The sequence below is a fragment of the Chaetodon auriga genome, chromosome 3 (genome assembly GCF_051107435.1).
Source record: "Chaetodon auriga isolate fChaAug3 chromosome 3, fChaAug3.hap1, whole genome shotgun sequence".
Taxonomy (NCBI): domain Eukaryota; kingdom Metazoa; phylum Chordata; class Actinopteri; order Chaetodontiformes; family Chaetodontidae; genus Chaetodon; species Chaetodon auriga.
Window position 1 is genome coordinate 13,540,741 of NC_135076.1, and position 22,471 is coordinate 13,563,211.

The 22,471-nt window shown below is 41.3% G+C and overlaps 1 protein-coding gene across 2 annotated transcripts in view; it reads right to left on the minus strand.

Moving 5' to 3' along the window:
• Positions 1 to 8,074: 8,074 nt before the first annotated feature.
• arid3a (AT-rich interactive domain 3A) overlaps positions 8,075 to 22,471 on the minus strand; it is a 40,563-nt gene continuing 26,166 nt past the window's right edge. The window contains exons 4-9 of one of the 2 annotated variants that reach the window (XM_076726323.1): positions 14,715 to 14,787; positions 13,038 to 13,221; positions 11,483 to 11,730; positions 10,851 to 11,141; positions 9,731 to 9,820; positions 8,075 to 8,779 (exon numbers count right to left, since the gene is read on the minus strand). In XM_076726323.1, coding sequence (XP_076582438.1) covers positions 8,628 to 8,779; positions 9,731 to 9,820; positions 10,851 to 11,141; positions 11,483 to 11,730; positions 13,038 to 13,221; positions 14,715 to 14,787 — 1,038 coding nt within the window. In that variant the 3' untranslated portion in view covers positions 8,075 to 8,627. The remainder of the gene's footprint in view (positions 8,780 to 9,730; positions 9,821 to 10,850; positions 11,142 to 11,482; positions 11,731 to 13,037; positions 13,222 to 14,714; positions 14,788 to 22,471) is intronic. The other variant, XM_076726324.1, reaches the window with a different exon arrangement.

Here is a 22,471-nt window from a genome sequence, read left to right on the forward strand (position 1 = left end):
GGGAAATTCAGACGCTACTGGGCAGTATATAAAGCAATTAAAATTAGTTCCAGCTTTACCAGCTATAACATTAGTGATGCTTACACTAATGTAATGGAGTAGAAGTACAAACTAGCATAAAATTGAAATACTCAAGTAAAGTATAAGTACCTCAACATAACACTTAAGTACAGTCCTTGAGTAAATGTACTTAATTACTAACTGCCACTGACTTTTGAGGGACTTTACTTGAGTGTTTCCATTTTCTGCTAGTTTATACTTTCACTCAAGTAGTTTTTACTCAACTATTTCCACATTTATCTGACAGCTGTTGTTACTTTGCAGATTCAGACTTCACATGCAAAACCTATAATTATCTTATAAATACATCAATGTTATTGAGTACATAATGAACACATTCTCAATTAAGACTTCATTGAGTTAACCAATTAAAAGGGAAACTCATTTTTTATTATACTGACTAATAGGTTTGCTAACTTATCTTATAACCAAAAAAAAAAAAAAAAAAAAAATCCAACACACTTGTGACATTTAAGAATGGTGATATTTTATTAATTTCAGATTCAAAATAAAAGTATTCACACAAACACATATTGAGTAAATAGGCAAGAATAGCTCTTCACCCTTTGAAAACAAAGAAAAAAAAAACAAAAAGAAAAAAAAAGTTGCATTGCCCGCCGCCACTTCACTGTTACTGTGGTTACCGGGAAACATCCCATTCATCAAAAATGTAATCATCATAGAAAAGAGGAGGAATAAGCACACATTAATAGAACAGACTGAAAAAACGACTTGCAGTACTAACAGTGGTACTAAAAGCAGTACTTGTTATCATACTAGTAGTAGTTATTTGTTGAGCTGGAGGTTCCCTGTTGTTGATAAACTAAACAGCAGAAGTGCTACAAACCTGTAACACACAGAGAGAAACAGAGAGACAGAGGACGCCACCCAGAGTCCAAAATGAACCTCTCAGTTCACCTACAGGGTGACAATTATATCTGTTTATTTGTTTCCTGCCAAGATAACAATAGAAATACACCACAATACTCGTTTTTAACACAATCTCATTTGTGTCATGAGATTACAACTAATCTTAAGTACTGCACTGGTATGTTGAGGTTCATTTTGGACCCCGGTGTCCGCCCGTACGCCCTCTTCGTGTACCCACTAAAACTGTAACTTGAGCCCTCACTGGGTTAAATGCATCAAACTGGAGGTAGAGGTAGATTTTCCTGAGAAGTTGTAAAAGACAAGAGCCTTGTTTCAGTTCTGAAGTTAACCTGAAGACACGTGAAGCCCCCACACACATCACATGCTTCCCGAAAATAATCACATTATTATCATCATCATTATCGTTATATTAACAAATCTGCTCTAAATGTAATCTCTGCGTGCCGGGGTTGCTACAGCAAATCCAGGAGGAAAAATAAAAAGCAAAGCAAGAGAGAGAAAAAAAAAACAAAACAATATAAACATGATATAATTCACAGCCCTAAAAAGCCATATTTCAGAATATTCTATTTAATTAATCTTAGTAATACAGGTTAATTCATACAATTGTCACAGCAGAAGGCATCTTGTTATTTCTCATCACTTTCCTTGTCCACAGTCCACCTGATGGAGGTAAAGTCAGTGGCGAAGACGTCCAGTCAAAAGCCCCCAACCCACATGCACCTTAACCCGTAAACGTTGCAGCAGAATTTCCATGTTGGCAACATGTGGGAACAGGAGTCGGAGTCAATTTTCCATGCAAGACACTCTGGACCATGTAAGATTTCAAGAGCTTTTTAGAGCTACGGCTTTGGTTGGAGTAAAAGCAGCAGTATTTCAAGGACTTTCTTATGTTATGACATTTAGACATAGAGCCAGCAAGCCAACCACAAGAGACTCCGAGGGTCCAAGACAAACAAAATGCATTTTGCATTAACAATGCGATGAAAATTAGTCCAGCTAAGTCATTGTTCCGGTCTGTACAACAGCACACAAATGCACCAAACAAGCAGACTTTTGAAATCAATCCAAGCTTTTAACTGCACACGACAAGAACATTTAAAAAAACAAACAAAAAAACGCGGCGTCTCGTGCGAGCATTGTCTGATCTAACACCACCTGCACGCTCTATGAGTGAGCGCAGACACAGAGCTGTAGAGATGATGTAGCATTCAGAAAAAAAACAGTGGTCTGAACCAAAATCTGCTAGAAACAACCTGTTCTCATACCAGGTGCCACACACTTTAAAATGATACACTTTTGATAGCTGTGTTGTTCCACTGTGTCTTTAAACGCCAGATATGAAGGAGCCTGAGCTCAGCTAGAGAAACAGTTTGATTATTGATTGTTTACTGTTTTTAATCAGCAGATCAACTGTTAAGGTGAGTGACTTTTTTGATTCTACTCTTCCATGATGACCTAAATGCAAAACTCTGGAAACACTGGAAAGAAATGAAAAAACGAACACTTAAAATTTCCTTTTCTTTTTGCAGTAAACAGTCATAATGAAGGACACTGAATCTTTACAGATTTAGGAAATCTAAGCTGATTGTGCGTCATAACAAAACCTTCCACTGAGGGGAGCTCTTGGTAAAGAGGTTGAAGCTTGAACTGAATCCTCGACTTGACTGATGTCTCTGGTTCCCCTTTCATAACTGAAACTGGTCAAAGGTGAGAGTCAGATTTTTAAGCTGACAACTGATTGTCTGTGGTCCTATCAATCTCTTTCATGAGCCAAAGTCTTCATGAACCAGCATCAGTGACACCTTGATGAGGTTCTCCTATGTGAACCTTCAACACGCTTCTCTGTTGTGGCTAAAGCAAAGAAATCTGTAGGTCTGGAATCTTTAGTTCTTGAGGTAGAAAGAGGGCTTGATTGTGGTTGAAGGGATGTCAGAGAGTTTGGAGGTAAACAGTGTTGTCACAACGTCCCCTGATTGTCGCTACCACGCAATTAAAAAGATGCCAACCTTCCCTGAAGATGCTGCCGTGCACACACTGAAAGAGAGAGAGCTGCAGTGCCTCCACTGTTCAAATGCAAATATCTCACAGAGCCTGTCGATAGATATACGATAAACATGGATCCACTGAAGGGGGCAGGTGCTTAACTGTTGTCTCTGAGGGCCAAAGGGTCACCGGGTCAAATCTAAAAAAAGCAATGTTGATCCTTTAGATCAGTATTGATTGAATTTGCCATTTCCAGCACCCCTCCCCCCTTAAGCCAATGCTTTCAGTCACAGCATGTCTCTATTTGATTGTCAGCCATTACCAGCAACTGTGACATGTTACTCACGCAGAGAGAAAAGAGACATGGAGACAAATGCTGGGCTTTCTGTGTGTCAGCAAACTGACAAAAAACATCCTTTTCCATTGTAATATGTGAGATTTACAGCAGCATCTGCTTACACGGAGGAATCAAGGACAAATACAAACCCAGAAATGTAGGTAAAAATTAGTCTTTTTTTCTAGGTCTTTTCATAGTTCTGGCTTAAATAGGTAAAGGTTGGAAGAGCATGTATACACCACCATTACTGTAGTGACTATGCTGCACTACAAAGGCAAAACACACTAACTACATTATCTGGTCAAAATAGAATTAAGTTTTTGACGTCTTACCTGACCACAGACGTTATTACATCATCAAATGTATATTTTTGGTCAAAAAACAGCGTGGAAAGGTCTGCAAACTGCAAACTGTAATAAAACATTAACAGTTAAACCTTTGATCATAATGGAGAAACAAACTGAACACCAGACAAGGTAACCTGTCCTCTTTGTAGCCTCTGTCTGTAGCGTAAAATCATGTGATTTCATGTGGTTAAACTTCCCTTAAATCACATACTCAAAATTTTATTTGATCATATATGAATTAGTTCAACTTAAAGGTACAAGTTAGCTGAAGAAGGGAAATCATTTGCAGATACTATTTCTGACTGATCATATATAGAGCATAACTTTATTTTCTTTATTTTTTTGTTTCATGTGAGGTCTGTGATGATTAACAATGAGCTAAAAATAAAGGTATTCTAGCTTTTATGTCTATTTCATAGTTCGGCTATAAGCCTTCAAACCCTTTTTTCTCTATTCCACTGTTTCTGTAGTTACTGCTCTCTGACCTTTTAAGGCAGTATGGACGAGCATCTAAAGCCAGCTGATCTAAATGACAGTGTGTTCGCATAGTTCACACTGTATGTAATAAGTTACTACAACTGTAATGTAACCTGGCTGCTTTAAAGAAAGGTGCTGCCAAAACTACAATAAGACCTAGACTGCAAAGAAGCCAGTTCAGCATTAGTGGACACGACTCTCTACATGACTCAACTGTCCACAGGGAGGAAACATGACATGTTATCTAGACTTTCCACTGCACACACACTGCCTTCCTCTGAAACAAATCTACAGAGAACCTGATCATAATCTACACGGTTGTGAGTCTTGAAATCAGAACTGCATAAATGCCATCCACACTTTAAAAGGCTAAAGGGTGGAAAAAACAAGCTCTTCCCCAAATTACTCAATTCATCACGTAATTGCTGTATCTGACTACCTGTGTTTCCTCTAGATCTGTAAAATATCTCTGACTTCTCCTGTGATAAATGACTTTAAGTTAGGATGTATAAAGTAGCGCACACAGTTAATAAATAGCAACCTGGTTTGGTATTATCTGCCACCTGCTGTATGTAAGGCTGCTGACAGAAAGTGTAACCTCACAGCGACAGCGAGTTTCAGTTCTGCAAATGTTTCTCAGATATAAAAACAATTTCATTGGTTGAGTTAAACCTCAGTGGACGGAGCCAAAGAGCTGCTGACACCCAGTGAGAGAGTGCAGAGGTCGGGGAAAGAGAGCCATGAGCGTAAAACCATGCGGATTCGTCCTGTGATATCTGGTTTACTGTCTAGCCTTGATAACACCAAATCAAACCAGCTTTAATAGTCTCAGTAGCCTGCTTCTGGGATTCTGAACCCCTCACCTCAAACGTCTGAACAACAGACACTGTGAAATACAACCAGACTCTGGTGTCCACTTATGGAGCCCTAACAGCAGAGAAAAGCAGGTGCACACGCAGGAAGTCGAAACTGTGCCACCTTCAGGTGAGGAAAGAAGTAACTGCTGCTGCTTTGACAACTGGTTTTCCTTTTTACAGCTGCTTTTTTTTTGAGTGTTTGAGGTTTATCATTTCAAACTGACAAAACAAGCATAGTTAACACAAAGTTTCGTACTTGAAATATAAACTTGGGACTGATTGAAATAACTACCACAATGTGTTGAGACTGAAAAATTATATAACCACTCAGTGTCTGTCCTGAGCTTTCAATTTGATCACACCACTGTGTTTATTGGTAGAACAGTGACTCCTTCTACAAATAATTAACATTTCAACTCACTTGTCTGAGGGTCAAGAGCCTGGAAAGCTCAACGATTAATGAAGAAAGCAAACATGTTGTACAGACACAAGCTGAGTTATGTGTCTGTTTAATGTGTTTAATAACCACTGAAGGTTGCTATGACACAATGGTTCTCCATTTATAGTGTGGCGACCCCACTGCCCTTTGCCTTGGTACGTGTAGTGTGTGTGTGTGTGTGTGTGTGTGTGTGTGTGTGTGTGTGTGTGTGTGTGTTGCTGTGGTGCCATTATGGTAACCGGGAACATCTGGCCTGTGTTCCTCAGATATTTAAGCCCGCCTGCCACACGCCAGTCTCCATCCCTTCACCTCAAACCAAGGTCTGTTTGCTTTTTGTCCTTTTTTGCTTTACACATTGACAACAAGTGCCTCATATCTACGATCGTATTCATACATTCATAGACCTCTTATACTGACTTTCACACCTGATGCCATTTATTATTATTCCCAACTTCCATTAATTTCAGTTTGTTATTACCAAGTTTGGCCCCTGAAATGGCCCTACCAATATAGTTATTGTCACTGACAGGTGGTATAAGTGTAAAACGTAAAACCTCAAACACGCTGCTTGAGCACGGTGACTTCAAAATATCTAAATCTCAAAGTCAAAACTACCGCTGCTACTTCTCTTGCCTATAGGTGGCACAGGCTGGCATGCATTGAAGTAGTCCTGACGAGGCCTGCTAAATGTGAATTCTGAAGTGGGATTGTGAGTGAGTTATAAACCATTTTCATTTCTGTCGCCATGGAAAAACAGTTTTTTCTGCTTCACTGAGACGTAACTCAACCAATGAGATCCTGCCTGAATGCAGTTCTGCTTCTGACCAACTTTTTAAACATCCAACTTAAGTTTCACTTTTTTTTACTGAGAAATAATGAAACAAATGAGCCTGAACAGCTTGCTCTCTCGTGTCGAGAGGTACTCTCACCATTTTAGGAAAGTTCAGATATACATTTGATGATTGCATGCGTCTCTGAATGAGCGCCTGCCTGAGTATAAAGAGTACTTTTCAAAACTGACCGATGTTTGTGTAGCAGCTGGTGGCGATTTCCCACTGAGCAGCGAGTCCAGAATCAAAGCCACGACAGCCATCTGGTGATATTTGACTGGAACAGTAAAAACTGATTAGACGGAGGCACTGCTCGCTCTCTGATCATCTCATGCTGTGTTAAGGCCTCAGAACAGAACCCACATACAAAGCCTGATTTACTTCCTAACGTCAGTAGGAATGAGGCTGCTTTGTGGAGGGTTGAGGCTGGGGGGGGGGGGGGGGGGTGAGTAACAATCTTTAACAGCAGACAGTCCAGAGAGGTTAAAGTTCAAAAAGCTGAATGACTGATCTACTTCAAAATGCAGACATAACGACTTATGAATGATATGCTATCTCCACTGTAGATGATTTTCCTTTTTCTAGATCTGAATGCAGTAAGCGTTCATACAAACACTAAGACACAAGCCGCAGCTATGATTACCTCTGAGCTCCATTGTCAAAAGCCTCAATTAAGCAACATCTAAAAACAGTCAGAAGATCACAAGACATTCTCTATTTTATCCTCGACAAACTAGTCTCAAGGAGACCCTGTACTTGTCACACAGGATAAGAAGCACTTGGATCAGAAGAAGCACTAAGTCATGCAACACAACAAAGCCGGCACAAAAAATAAAAGCATCTGTAATCTATAATACAAAAAAAAAAACAAAACAACAAAAAGGTCAGATATGAGCTGAAATAACTGTCAGAATAAGTTTCTTCTGAAGCTAAAATAGCGTCACCTGACACGTGATTGTCCATGTAAGTGTCTCCACGCTGATTTAGATTTAGTGGATACACGACTCCTGTGAAATTAAGACAGGAAATTACAGTTTTCCTGCTTCGCTCCTGATCACTGAAAGGTTTTATCTACAAATTCGGGCATGCATCTGACCTTAAGACAATCACTCCACTAGAAGGCCAAGTTAGAAAAAGGACAAAAATTAGATCTCTCTGCAGAGAGACATGTTGAAAAGGACTGCTCTGTCAAGATATTGTACAAAGCAATGAGCAGATGGACACCTGAGAACAATCGAAAACGTGTATTATTCACAACCCGAACAGTCAGTGTGGACGCCGCTGAGGCTCAGAAAGCCCAGCGTGTTGAGGTGTAGCGAGGGGAACAAAAAAAGAAGGCTTTAGTTCATCAAGCTTCAAGCTTAACAGAATGCCTGCAAGACTGGCAAGGATGCGCATTGAACTGGCCTCATGCAAACAATTGAGGGAGGATTTTAGATTAAATTTGTCCAACAGTGGCTTGAATTCAGCAGGGATGTCAGCTGCAAAGCATTCTAGCTAATTAGCCACTATCTAGATTCTGGTAGCGATCAAAAATGGACCAAATATATTAAAAAGTGAACCGATATCCTTGTAGATTCTTGAGATCGAGTTGCTTTACATTTTGTTTCAGTGGAGAATCTGTGGCTTTGACATGATGTGTACCTGAGTACACAACAGGAGCACAGACCTGCAGCAGACTCGCTCTTCCACACAGGGATCCAAACTGGCTGCAATGTGAATAAGGTTATAAGGTTTTACACAAAATGAGGTCACAACGGTACATTGTTATATGCCCTGAAGAAACAACATATACCTTTAAAGCTTTTCTGATTAAAAATAGAGGATATTCATATTTTCTTTTTTTTTTTATAGAATTCTAAATATATAGATTTTTTTCCTGCAGTGAGAGGATTGTTAAAGATTTAAATGATAAAACACAATAAAGAGAATAACAATAATGATAATAATGACAATGAAAAGATCAAATAAAATAAAAAAATCTCTCCCCTAGAGGATAAAACATCGCTGTCAATCAGTAGCTGTGTTTGTGTGTGTAAACAGTGCATTACCCTTCCTAGTTATTACCTTCTCTTTTGTTCTCCGATAATCTGTACATTTATGCAGAAATAAATAATTCACAGGTTGTGCATATATATTTGTTTAGCATATACTGGCTCTCAGTTGGGATATTTTTTTTTTTTTCCGAAATCATTTTGGCTATGAAGAACAAAAGAGGTGATTTGGTGAGAGAAAACCTGAGATAGTGTACTTCAAGTGATGTGAGTTTCAGTTTGTGTCTTTCTGTACAGTTTATGGTTCTTCTCTTTTTGGCATAGATTATGTAGAAAATGAGGTTGATTTTTGGCTTTACTTAGCGTGGTAATTAAAAAATAATAATAATGGGGAAAGGCAGGGGGTTTGTTAAGACAATGAGTTGCTGGAGGTTGAGGTTGAGGTAGGTGTGTTCTGTTGCTGCTGCGGAGCGGCACGACTGCTGACCGTCTTGTTGGAGACGGACGATCCAGACGCACTGGACAAGGCCGACCCTGCTGCTGCCTGAGCAAAAAGAACGCCTGGAAAGAAGAAGACACAGGAAATGAAGGTTAGAATACAAAATACATCCGTTGGATTTTATCTCAATTTTAAAGTAAAACTTCAAGAATAAGTTAACATTTTGGGAAATACATTCATTTGATTTCTTTCCAAGAGTTAGATGAAAAGATCATGTCTTTGTGTGAAGTACAGAGCTGATCGCCGTGAGCAGATTAGCCTAGTTTACCATAAAGGCTGGAAGCAGGGGGGAAACAGTTAGCTTGGCTCTGTTCTTGGTTTATCACTAAAACAACATCCTGTAAAGTCATCCATGGAAACTTATTGGCAAAGGCCACTTACAAATAACACTTGGCTTCCACAAAAAAAGCTTTCAGCTCTATTCTTTGCTCTTCTTTCAATGAAGAAACGCTCAGCAGTTCTGATATAATTGATGCTATAGCAGCACCTATGCTAACCTCTTTAGGAGCCATTGTGGTTTTCAAATTTCAAATCGCATTACTTTTCTTGCTGTTGTCACACTTACAGCACCTCATACGGCACAGACAGGTCAGAAACAACTGTGGTACATAACCTGAAGACTGGAAAGATGGATTCTTGGCTCACATGATCTCCTGGGATCTCTTGATCCGCTCAATTCAGCTGCCTCACAAGGTGAATTTGGTCTTGATGGCACCAAACAATCATGCAAGTATACTGTGACAATGAAGCTCTGGAAAGTCACATTTCTGTTTGAGTACAGATTAAATGACTGATCTATGAGCACATGTCTTAACTTTAGAGACAGCATGGCTGGCTGTTTCCCCTGTTTCTAGGCTTCATGCAGAGCTGAGCTAATCATCTCCTGGCTCTTGCTCCATGCTTAACACACAGACACGTGAATGTTGATCTCTGGATCTTAACCTTGTCAAGACAGGAAATATGACAGGAAGTGATCAGCTGGACTTCCTGTGCCACCTCACAGTGATACTCACCAGTGTACACCACTCCATTGAGCTCCACCGACATGCTGATGCTGCTTGTGCCATTGGTGGTGAGGTTCAGGGCCGAGTCCTGCCTACCTTCTATGAGAAGACAACCAAAGTAGAGCTGTGTTAACAAAACCCAATCATTTATACAGTACTTTAATTCAGTATTAAGACTGCAAGATGTCTTTATTAGTCCAGAGTTGACTTCTCCCCTATCTACAAACCAATCAGACAAAACAACGTTGAGCACCTTAAGAACATAAAGCTCTTTCACAGCACAAAGAACTACCAAAGCCACCATATTCATCATTTCTCTGAAGTCAGCTATATTATCAGTACTGAGAAACTGTTTTCGTGTTCTATCGGACAAGACAAACCCCGCTATACAATCAAAGAAGGGAATCCCCAAGCAGACAAACACACATATGTTCCGTATGTATGCATGCATCTGTTTCTATAAGCTAAACAGGTCAACATATAGGCCTGCTTCCTCACTACTGGGTGTTGTGGTTTGTGGTAAGATGACAAGAATGTCTTCAGATACTAACTGCCAGGAAGAGTAAGAATGTTTGAAATACAGCTCACGCCAGTTCTGGGGCAAAACAATGAAACGTCAAATACACAGAGATGCAAAGAGCAGATGTGATATGCATTAATGACTTTTTTCAGCTCATTAAAAATCTTGAAAAATGACTGAATCTTGAAAATGAGCAGCTTCCTGTCTGGTTCCAGCAGTTCTACCTCTGTGGAAGAACATGCTTTGTGCTGATTGATTATTGTAAATCTAAATAAATGAATATGGATTATCAAATTCTATTCTATTATCTATGTACATGTTAGCTTTAGGCAATGGCAATCATCACCGGGTGTTATATTTTCTTTTCATGTGGATGATTTGCACATAGTGATTTCTGTTAATTCATTTCCTGACTAGAGATGAGATCTGCTTTTATCAAGACAGTACAGTTTGATTTCCCCAGTAGTCAGAGACCACAGAACTAGAAATTACAGTTTAATTTCACATTAATGTGGTGACAAAATTAGCCTTCAAAATCACGTCTGACTGGCTGTTTTACTCTTTGCACATTAGCTGAATATATCAGAGAGTCCACTGTGTGTTCAGTACCTTGGTTATTGATGCGGATGTTCATGGGTATCTGAGCGGTCATGGCCAGCAGGTTATGTTGCAGCGCTCTCTGCAGCAGTCGTTGATGTTCCTCAGCTGACAGCGCCATCTTCTTCTCTGGAGGCTCGCCGGCCTCCAGTTTGTCCCTCAGCTGCTCCAGAGCGGCCACCTGAGCCGCCATCGCTGCCTGAGCTGCCGCTGCCTGCACGGCAGCCACAGAGTGACCCGCCAAGGCCCCCACGGGCAAACGAGCCACACCGACGCCCGGCAGCGGCTGGCCTCCCTCCTCTTCTGACCAGACACCACAGAGAGGAAGAGAAGGGGGAATTTAAGCCGAGCAAACTCAAATACAGCTGAATACGACGTGTTATTCAGCCAAAATATAAATTAAATTCCTCCCTGATGTTACTGTATTTGTCATTCTGGATTAAGATTACCATTTTTGGAAGACTATAAATGAAGAGCTCATGACATTATTACATTCAAGTGTGTGAAGCAACGTTAAAAATAAGAGGATAAACCAAAATCTACAGCCAGTCCTTAAATGTTCTGATGAGTCTGACTGATTTCAGTCATTGACTCCACCAGTTAATCCCCTGTGACGTTAGTGCAGAGTAATACACAAATCTCACCTTTCTTGATCTTGTGGACTGGGGTCAGCGAAGCCCCGTTGGTGCCCACTGTCAGGCCCACACTGTGGGCGGAGAGCTTCGGCGACGAGAGCATGGTGGGCGTCCCGTTGGGCGAGTAGGTGAAGAGGGAGCTGCCAAAACTCTGTCGTCGGCCCTCTCGCCGATTACTGTCGATGGCTGCCTGGAGCTCATTGGGGTTGCTCAGACCCCGTTTATCACATTCATATGGGTACAGGTACTTCATGTATCTGGAAGAAACACATTGTATTTATGGATTGTATTTATGATGCATTTAATAGTTAAACTGACAAATCTGACCACTAGTTCTGCCCAGTTTTCTCTATCCATCCAATGATGGGATTTTTTTTTACCCCTAAGCTGTTTGTCTGCCTGATTTTAAACATCAAACTGAGTTTTCTCATCGTAAAGAGCACCACTCAGCGTGTAAAAACAGTTGTATGATGTCTCCTGTGGCTCTGGAGGAGCTTTGTCAAGTCTGAGAAAATAACCCTAATGATGTGATCGTGTTGTCATCAGGATTTGCTCAGCTTGGACTTAAAGACACACATATGAGAAATTCTGAACAGGAATCCTGTGTAACAAGACTTGCATGGAGTATGATAGACACAGACATTTACCAGGCAAAGAGTGTTTACAGAAAAAGGCTATCAAGATGCATTATGGGAAGTGTATGATCTATTGTTTTCGGAGCTTGCTACGAATGAAAAGTTAGGATGTCACAATCTTTGCTGCTTTGATTTTGGCCATTTTTTAAAAATGAATATGTTTCTCACAAGTCCCTAAACTTTATGGAAATACAATACTAAATTTTTAATGCACCACCTAATAAGTGTTCCCAGTAGATCACTGGAGAATTAATCAGTTCTAAAATAATAAAAAAAACAGGTCTTAAAATCATACAAGATACAGAGTGATGGACAATAACTTGAAGTGATAAAAGGAGATGCTCTTGGAGATCGTCTTGAAAATGCAGGTCTCATTCTCAGAAGAAGGGATCGGTGGTGCAGCTCATTAGGAGTGAGAGCGTGCTGCCATCTGAACCAGCTACAGGAAATGGCTTCAAACACGGGGGTTAATTGGTAAAACGAAATGGTTGTTGACATCTGATAGCCAGCAGCTCCACATGCTTGAAATGCTGAGCAGCACAAAGAGATTTTGGGTACTAAGAGTTTTGGCTACCTTAACTTATAAAAACCTGTATCAGCGGTCTTACTGATCTCTACTTTTGGAAGGTAACATTGACCAAAGATGTCCAATTCATTAGCTACTTTTAAGTTTTGTTAACAGGCCTGTGTGAATCCAAACACAAAAATATAACCTTTCAGCTACAATTCAGAACAAAAAATGGACATTTTGGACAGTCCTCACAACTTCTGGGCTGTTTGAAGGCTGAGACTGGGCTTTCAGGGTTAGGTTAGAGTTAGGTTAAGGCTAAGGTAAGGAGCTTAGGAATGCATTATGTCAATGAGTGTCCTCACAGGGATAGAAGTACAAGTATGTATGTCTGTATGTGTGTGCGCGTGTGTGTACTGACTGTGTGCGGAGGGTGAAGGCTGCACTGGTGATTGAGGTAGGCAGGTTGAGTCCCTTGGTGATCTCCCTCCACAGCTTCTTGTTGATGACCTCCACCAGGCCGCCCTTCTCTGTCACCAGCCTGTAGAGCATGTACAGATCCAGGACCTGCTTGGCCATGATGGGAATACGATTCACTGGGGTTCCTGGAATAACACACACACACACGCACACAAAGGGAAAAGGTCATAACAGAGTAAAAACACTGTCATGGCAGGAAACTTCTTTTCACGTTGACAGACAAATCTTCCTGCACTGGTTCTTGCTGGGAATGATTGGAGTTTCTGGAAATTGCCAGTACGGATTTCACACATGACCTCATGCAGGAAATGTTTCTGAATATTTCATGGATGGACTAAATGTGTGAAAGGGGCTTCAGGCACCATCCTAACGAGGGTGAGACACTCGACAACATTTGGGGAATAAAGCAGGGAGCACGGAGGAAGAGCTGTGTCACGTCACTTTGTTTCATTTTAATGGATCTTTTATGTTTAAATGTGTCTCACAAAATGTATAAACCACTATTTTTCTCGCTGTTTTTGTCTTCAAGCTAGAGATGATATGAGTGTATGTTCATTACAAGCCCAGCGTGAGAGAAAATGCCTTGGAACAAAACCTACTTGATACCTACAATTTTGAATTATCTGTGACAAAAGTCCTTTTGCCAGACTGGAAAATCAGCCTTCAAATTATATTGATTTAAATGAAGAGTAATCCCAAACACAATCATAAGGCCTACATTCAATGGAAAATATGATGAATCTCGTTTCCATACGAAGGAGCGACAGCTCAGTTATCAGTACGACCTGCAGATGGCACTCTCAGATTCCCAGAGCAGACTTGGCTGATCCACCCATTGCCTGTGGCTCTGACACTGTAAACATTTAGTACTGGTTTTTCCGTTGCACATGTTGTCTCCTATGTCGATTGTCTGCCCCCCGATCTGATTAAGCCATGAGTCAACTTGTCAAATTAACACGGCAGCTTGGTATTTATGAGGGAAGAAACATTTGAAATGAGCCGTTGGGCATATGTGGACCCGGTACATGCAAACACTTTATTGCACAATTCCAAATTCCAATGAGCAGTCTGAATGAAGAGACACTGGACCTTTTTTTTTCTGCTCAGCCTGCTGTTCTCATATTATGCGCGTCACCAGTGTGAAGACCCTGCATGCACTCGACTAAGTCCGTGTTTGTGTGTGTCCGTGTGTTTGAAGTGTTGGTAGGAAGCTGCGTGGACAAGCAGCAGGATGGGTAAGGTAAACCAATCCATTACCAGGTATTGAAATAATGTGTCCCTTCTAGTTATAGCCTGGGAACGATGAAGGGCCATGCAGCCATAAAGCAATCATCTCCGAAATGAATAAAGACCCCACCCATGTGAGTGAAAGATGAGTCAACGGTGCTGTGTCGTATGTCAGAGGCAGTGGGGGGGGGGCTCATCCCTCTCTACATCTAATTATTAAGAGTCTCTCTGTAGCACTGGCTTGACATAAAGCGAGGAGATATGGTATGGCAAGATAAGAATGGATGTTATAGGTTTTACTTTAATGAGTGAGAGAAAATGTGATGTACTAATGCAGTGTTTAAGAAAGTCATAAACACACATACACACACACACACACAGTTACACATACCTCTCTTTTGCATGAAGCCGAAGAGGTCATCAAGAAACTCTTTTCTCTTTGGGTCTCGATCCAGTTCATAAAGCTGTGGAGAAGAGGAGGAAAGAGACAGATGAAGCAACAACTTAAGATTTAATATGTCACAACAACATATGTTTGAGGTCCAACATTGAAATACCAAGACCAAGGTGTTCTGCAATCTGAATATGCGACGGTGCATCAAACAGCTGACAGAAACTGTCCTCAGTGCAGGGTGAATTCGTGTAAACATCAAAAACAAATCTGGCAGCTTGTGAATGACGACATAGTCACAAGAAACCAGTCAGTTGCCTTCTGATCAGAGGAGATGACAGAGACAGAAACTTAAAGAAATGCCATGGACCAGTCTGGCTTGATGAGAACCTGATGTGGGTCTGGCTGCTAGCGGGGCCCAGGGCTCTGGAAAGTTCGGTGAAAGTTAGCAGTAAAAGTGGGGCACCCACTCGGGGGGAGTACAGTGAGGCCTTTAAGCCTATGGTTGTTTTTCCAGCTTAGATTCCCAGTGTGATAGTGAAATATCTTGCTGGAGGTCTTTCTATTTATGTGTCAGACACAGTTGAAACTGACTGTCTCAAAGGCGAGCGAGCAGCATCAGTACGCAACTCTTGAAAGGTACACATCGTACAGTGAGGTCATGGACTTTCATCATCTGTTATCAAAAATGAAACACAGTGTACAACTGAGCACAATCAAACAAAGGCGGCGCATGTTCTCACCTAGACACATCAAACCACAACTAACCCTGAGGCAATTACCTACTCAGCAGCCACATTCACGATCAATTAATGCTGAACATTCTCTGCTTCCAGCGTCTTAACTGTGAGATCGCTGCTTTATTTTGTCTTGTGAGAATAAATGGAATATCTAGATAAAGAAATCAGCTTCTGATTTTTAGATGGTCATTTTCACTCCTGTTTGATACATTATAGAGCAAATGCAGAGTATCTATCGAGAGGATTTAATTGATAAACATAAGGGTTTTCTCTACCATTACAAGTGTTAGTTTCACAGCGCCTATGCTGAATGAGCAGAAAAGAAACTATGCCGCTCTGTCTTGGTGTCTCGCTCTCTCACTCACTCTCGCACCCACACACACACACACACACACACACACACACACACACACACAGAATCATGCCAAAGATGCCCTTAGAGAGAGAGGCAGCGCGCCAGTGAGAGCTCATCACTTCAACAAACTCTCAGAGGTGCAACCATATTGGCAGATGCAAGACAGGAGTTTGTTAAAGACTTCATGGCTGTTTGTGTGGAGTCAGATATTCTGTTGCAATAAATTAAATAAAAAAAGCTGCATGCACCTCTGGTCAAGAACTCTTAACAAGGAAGAGCATGGATATTCAGCTTACAAGCTCAGAAAAACAGAGAAAAACAGCAAATCCTCACACAGACTACTTGACATTTTAGCTTAAAAAAAACAACATTGATAATCAAAATAGTCGCCAATCAATTATCTGTCAGTCGCCGAGTATGGATGTGCAACAACTCAGAGTCGAATCGAAGAAACTGCACGCTCATTTGATCTTTCACTGAGAGTCGCATGCTGAGATTCATTCTGACTTACTAGCCAACCTCTAAACTACTCTGCCACTGCATCAATAGGTGGAGGGGAATGAAACACCAAACTACAGATGGTACCAAAAGACTGCTGTGTTTGCGTTACACACTCAGCCAGAGAAAATGAAAATGAAAGGCTCATCCAGCGAAAATCCGGTACGATGGTGACAGGAGTGGCCTCTAACCACAAACAGACCGTCCCTCATTGTGGCATTCAGCCCTCATTAGTGACACCAAGCTGCCATCAGATCTTATTATGTAGAGGGTCGGGGGAACAGAAGGGTGGGGACTGTTGGACTGGAGAGGGTTGATGTGGATGGGGTGGTGGGGGATGCAGGCTAATGTACAGGTCTGGTGTAGGCATGGGGGGGTGGGGTGGGGTGGGGGGGTTAATTACAGGATGCATGCATTTCGTGAAGTGCCGCACCATAAATCTTGGAAATTACCCCCCACCAACTCCCATCCCCCCATGCTGTTTTATTTGCTCTCTCTCTCTCTCTCTCTCTCTCTCTCGCTCTATGTCCTGATCACACAAACAAATATTTCCCTTGTGGCAGGGTGGGAGCGCTGTCACATGGAGACAAGGGGGCTTGTGCTAAGATCCCTCCAGTGCTCAAGATACAGTAACATGGCTGCTCACAGGAGCGCACAAATATTTTTTGTTTTCTAATGAGAAAAACATGTGGAAAAGGTTTAAACTTCCAAAATGCAGTCTACTAAAGCAGACATTTCCACGTGACGACTGTTCATACCCAGCAGTCTGAGGACATGGAACTGTGTTGAGAGGTAGCGTGATGATTAGTTTCACTGTTTCTCTGCCGACTGAAGGAACTAGCAGTCTACGGTGAGGTGTGAACTGAGTTCACACACTCACAGTATTCCTCTTGCTAATGCATATCCAGTTTCAAGTCTCATCCTGCGTTCACAGTTAACGTGGCCGTGGACATGGTATCCTGCTTGTATCCATGATCATGTGACTATAATCTAAATTCTTGCAGCTGTTACCTTGTGCTGCCATGTTTCCTGGATTTAATTGTTCTTTTGAAGGTTCAATTCAATTGTTCTTTTGAAGTGTTTAACAAAAAATGTTTTTTTTTTTCCAGGTTTCTGTCAGCAACATTTTATTTTAGCCTACACAACCAAAAACAATTTAATTACTCCCATATTAATAGAACAATGAATACACGTCACTGAATACATGTATATGAACTGCAATATTCTATAATTAATTCAACTGATACTTCAAATACGTATAAATTGAATTTTCTCGTTACCTTAACCTGAATAAACACTCAGAGTAGCATACATGAGTATATAGAGAGTTCAGGTTTTAGTCACATTTGAACTTTTGTCAAATTGTGCCTGTATCACAGTTTTCACTCACATTTGCAGACACGCGGTGTAATGAAACCGCCAGAAGATTCATGCTCTGCCATCTAAATCTGTTCAAGTGTATAGCTGTGAAAACAACAGCTGACTGAAATCTGCTAAAAGGTAAACCATGTTAACACCGTGACAGAAAGGTTGGGCGTGGAGTTGAATACTGGAAGTAAACTGATGCGGTTATATGCTTTAAGGGCGAGGCTGTTCTCTGTAGCAGGTAATGGAAATATATATTGAACTGTTCTTTCAACAACCTATGAAACCAGTTCCATCCAGACGCTGTCTACTTTAGAACAACGCCCACGTAATCATGGTCACAATTAAAAATGTACATTGAAGGAAGGAATATGAAAGAAAAATGCAGTAAATAGGTTTTGTTGAGTGGCTGCAAATGTACACATCACTCTCCAGACAATATATTCACTTTAAACTTTAAACTATGTCAACCTGTGGCTTACACACAAGCTGGTAATGGACCAGCTGCATAGCTGTTATAGGTCCAGGCATTGGAGGCCTCAGTCATAACAGCTGCAATCAGGATCCTGCCCAACCGGCAAGACCACTGCCTCCCCCCTAAACCACCAACATTTATCTCTCTGCATCTCTGTTTTCCCTCATTGTCCTTTTGTACCTGTTGATCTCTTTCTTCTCTGTACCTGTCTCTTACCCTCTGTCAGCTCCATGTATATAACCTCCATGTACACTATAACCTCCCTGACACTAACACACTCACTCACACACTCACACACACACACACACACACACACACACACGCACAGACACACACATATACCCATACAGACTTTATCAGGCTGAGGTGGGTGTGGTTATTGGAGGCTTACATAGGGTTCTATGTCTATAGTATGTGCGCTGGGACAGGGGCCCCTCCTGGATTAAAGCTCTGCTATTCAGATAAATGACAAGAAACTAGATAAACGACTAGAAACTGGGCCAACTGGTAATGCTGGGAGCCAGTTCACACCCCTCACCAAATGCCTTGTTACAAAAAGGCCCATTAAAACTGCAGAGCTGGCTTACAGCTGCACATACATACATTCTAGATCATTTAATAGGCATTTCAAAAACTTTGCTAAATTATTATACAACTTTTTTCAAACTTTAAACCCAATAATGGAGTAAACCAGAATACAGATTATATAGATCTTCTGCACCAAACTTCAGCATCACAGACAGAATTTTGTTCTGGTGACAAATGGTGACTGTGGGAAGTTAACCAAATGCTGTCTGGTTAGCTGTTAAAGTGCCAAGACTTCAGGCTTTGCAGCCACATTTGAACAAGTATTTAATGTTTGCCTGATAGTTTCCCACCCTGGCTATGTATGTAGGTCAGCGACAGTCTGTCTGCAGATAAATTCTAAACAGGCCTTAGGCAAAAAAAACAAAGTTGTTTTATACTGCAAATAATCAGTAACTAAAGAGCAGCCTGTTGCTGTAGTTTTACACAGCCATCAAAGCAATGCTGGTGGTAGGTAATACTGGGGGGGGGGGGGGGGGGGGGGGGGGGGGGTGACGGGGGAAGGGTCCACTTCACCTTTAATGCAAATGGGAGTTTGCAAGCCAGCAGCACACAAGTGTCACATAGCACATAATAGTAGCTTTGCAACTGAAAACCAAAACTGAGAGGAGACCGGGGTATCGTCTGCACGCTCCCTTACACCTGCCAATCATCTCGATCACCTCGAGGTGAGCATGACACGCACACACAAACGCACAAGTTAAATTATGCAAGTTGCAGCAATAATATATCCTCCATTTTATGAGCTCTCATCTGCGCATTTAGGCTGTTAAGAGCTGATAATGTCTATTGTTAGTTTTAAATACTGAATGAATCTACCTGTTATTATTTCTGCAAAGGATATGGTTGAAATGATCTGTTTGGTTGCATTATTACAGGTAGCTACAACACAGACTCAAGTTGAGTCACTTTTATAGACCGTCTTTTAGAGATAATGAGTGACAACCTGGCTGGTGTTCAATCCCCCCCTTTGCATAACATGTTTTATTGAATGGGAGTCTTTCTCTGAGGCTGTACAAAGCAGAAACCAGGTTTGCACTGAGACTAAATCCCCTTAAGCAAAATGTTGGAGGACCAGTTTCACAACTTCATATTAATCTAAGTCCTTAGGTTGTTTCTTCTCAGGAGAGAGATTAGTATGGACTTGTTTTCTACATATCGTCCTGCCTGACTTGAATGGAAAAATGTGTGTGCGTAACACTTTTAAGCATGGCTACATCGAAGTAATTGCTGTAAACAGACGATGGTGAGTGGTGGAAATGATTAGTACACATGAAGAAGGCTGAATAAACAGTGTGTGTGTGTGTGTGTGTGTGTGTGTGTGTGTGTGTGTGTGTGTGTGTATAGATATGTGTACACACACACATGACAGTGGGGGAAGGGAATGTATTGCTAGTAGGGAGAGGGGATGTTTTGGGGGGGTCTTGATGCAGCTCATTTACACATGATCTACCATATTCAAACACTGCATTGTTCCAGGCCAAAGCCCTTCTATGAGTGTCATTAATGTACCGAATCAACACAAGCACCAGCACTTTATCACATCAGTATTCTCACAAAGAAAATGTCAGGTCACAGCAGAGACGACAGATGTGTAACTACGTAACACAACAAAAAGTCAGCTGTGATTTCACGATTCAAACCCTTATTTACTGCTCAGTATAAAGTGAACTGCTGGGTGTTTATCATGTGATGAATAGGAACGAGAGACTATGACCACATGACGCTGGCTGTTATTTGCTCTTGTGCTGTAATTGTTTACTGTAACGTATGTTTTCACTACAGCGCCACAACGTAATGAGACAAACTACAATGTTGAATCTCAATGAGAAAAAGTCTGCCTTTCTAGAATTTTGATAGATTACAAATACCTCTGAACAGACCAGACCAGATGTGGATCAGATAGTTTGGGTGCTGTACTGTTATTTATTGTTTTTGTAGTGGGGTTCAGGCTGGTTAATGACAGACTCTATTTAATGTCTAGGGGGAGGATATTTTAGGTGAAAAAGCTCACAGAGAGGCCAAGGCTAAATCTAACCCTGGTTTGTAAAGTGGTTCATCACATTTAGCTTCAGTACAAGCTCAGTTTCTTCTGTGTACAGAAGGAATTTTACAGAGTGGGGGTCAGCCTATGATTCAATTTTAGTGCACTGAAGTCTCTACTCTGACTATTGAAGCTGTTATCTGATTACCGTCATCACAACAAGCTCATAAACAGAACTGGCAGAGCAGTTACCTCAGTCACAATTCTGCTGGATCTCTTCACTCTTTCAGGCACAAAACAGTCTAATTTCTTTTTTTTCCATCAAAAACTGCAGTCCAACTCAGTAACACCCAAGGCTAATATACAAAACACACAACACTGTGCACTGCAGCGCAGAAGAGAAGGAGAGAGATGCCATATGGGCTCTTTTTTTTGGATCATTATATGGAGACTGGGCCTTTATTCAAGATAAGAAACTTACAGGTTTTACTGAGTGTGATAAACCTGACAGAGCTGGAGAGCTGAACTCCTTTGAGACAAAAGGCAACTGCTTTCACACACCGGTACATTTGAGAAAAGAAATCAAAACACAGATGTACAATAGGTCATCGTTTCCTTATACAGCGAGTGCAGAAAGACATAGTCGGCTTGTGACTTGATACGGACTGGGTGAGAAACCAGATATTAAAGTAACACTCCACCTGATTTCTCAATCTGTCTGTTCTGCTTGACCACTAAATCAAAAAAGAGTGAGATTCTTGACGTCATAAGACATGTTCTTGTTTGTCTTCCTTCCTTTGTTGCTCAGGATTGTGTTCTGCTGCTGTTTGCACGGCACTTTCCAGAGATCACTCGCTAATAAAGCAATGTGAGCAGAACCGTGACATCGCCGTCCTTTGTCGTCTGTCGCTGCTCATTATTGATAACAGAGCAGAATGTAAGGAAACAACAAGACAGTCAAGACAGGCAAGTCAGCCAACTTCTGTTATACATACACACCTTTCTGTGATCAAAAGCTACATGTCACTTTTTCTAGAGGCTAGGAATAGCAAAAATTGCAAACTGAACCTGATAAGGACTCATGGCTCACGTGAAACATGTTTAGTATGACTGACAGCTGAGATCAGATTTCTTGACACTTTGAAAAAAAAGATGAATTTATTTATTTTCATCACTAAACAGTTCAAACACAGTGGGGATTAACCATCACTCTTTACTTTCTCCGTGTGAAATTAAACTGCTGATGTTCATTTGGAAAATATTCCAGTCAGCCATCCAAGCTGACAGCAGCGTGACAGAAACTGCACTGACATGTCTCTGTATACTGACATCTATAATGAATCTATCTTTGTCTCCTCCACTCCCCACCCAGCCCTTCCCCATCCCCCACATGCACACAATTAACAGCAACAATGGAGCTGTCTGATTGCAGATGCATCGAATGGTGTTTTATTGGCAGGCAGCCTCAAACGCATCATAATCCTAACTGACCGGCTGACCCCGTAAAATTCAGCTCCATCGACTGAGGATGAGGACCCAACAGCTGCTGTGACTGAATGTATCTGGTGTCACTGTATCTGCTGCAGTCATGTTTACCCTCAAAAAGTAAGAAAGCAACGAGCAAATTAGTAAAGACTCTGAGAATGATCCACAGGCAGTTTACATGATGAGTAAAACAGCACAACACCAAGCAGAAACACCGTGCAGCCTTCAAGATTCAAGATGATCTCGAGCCACAAGACTAACTCTATCCTG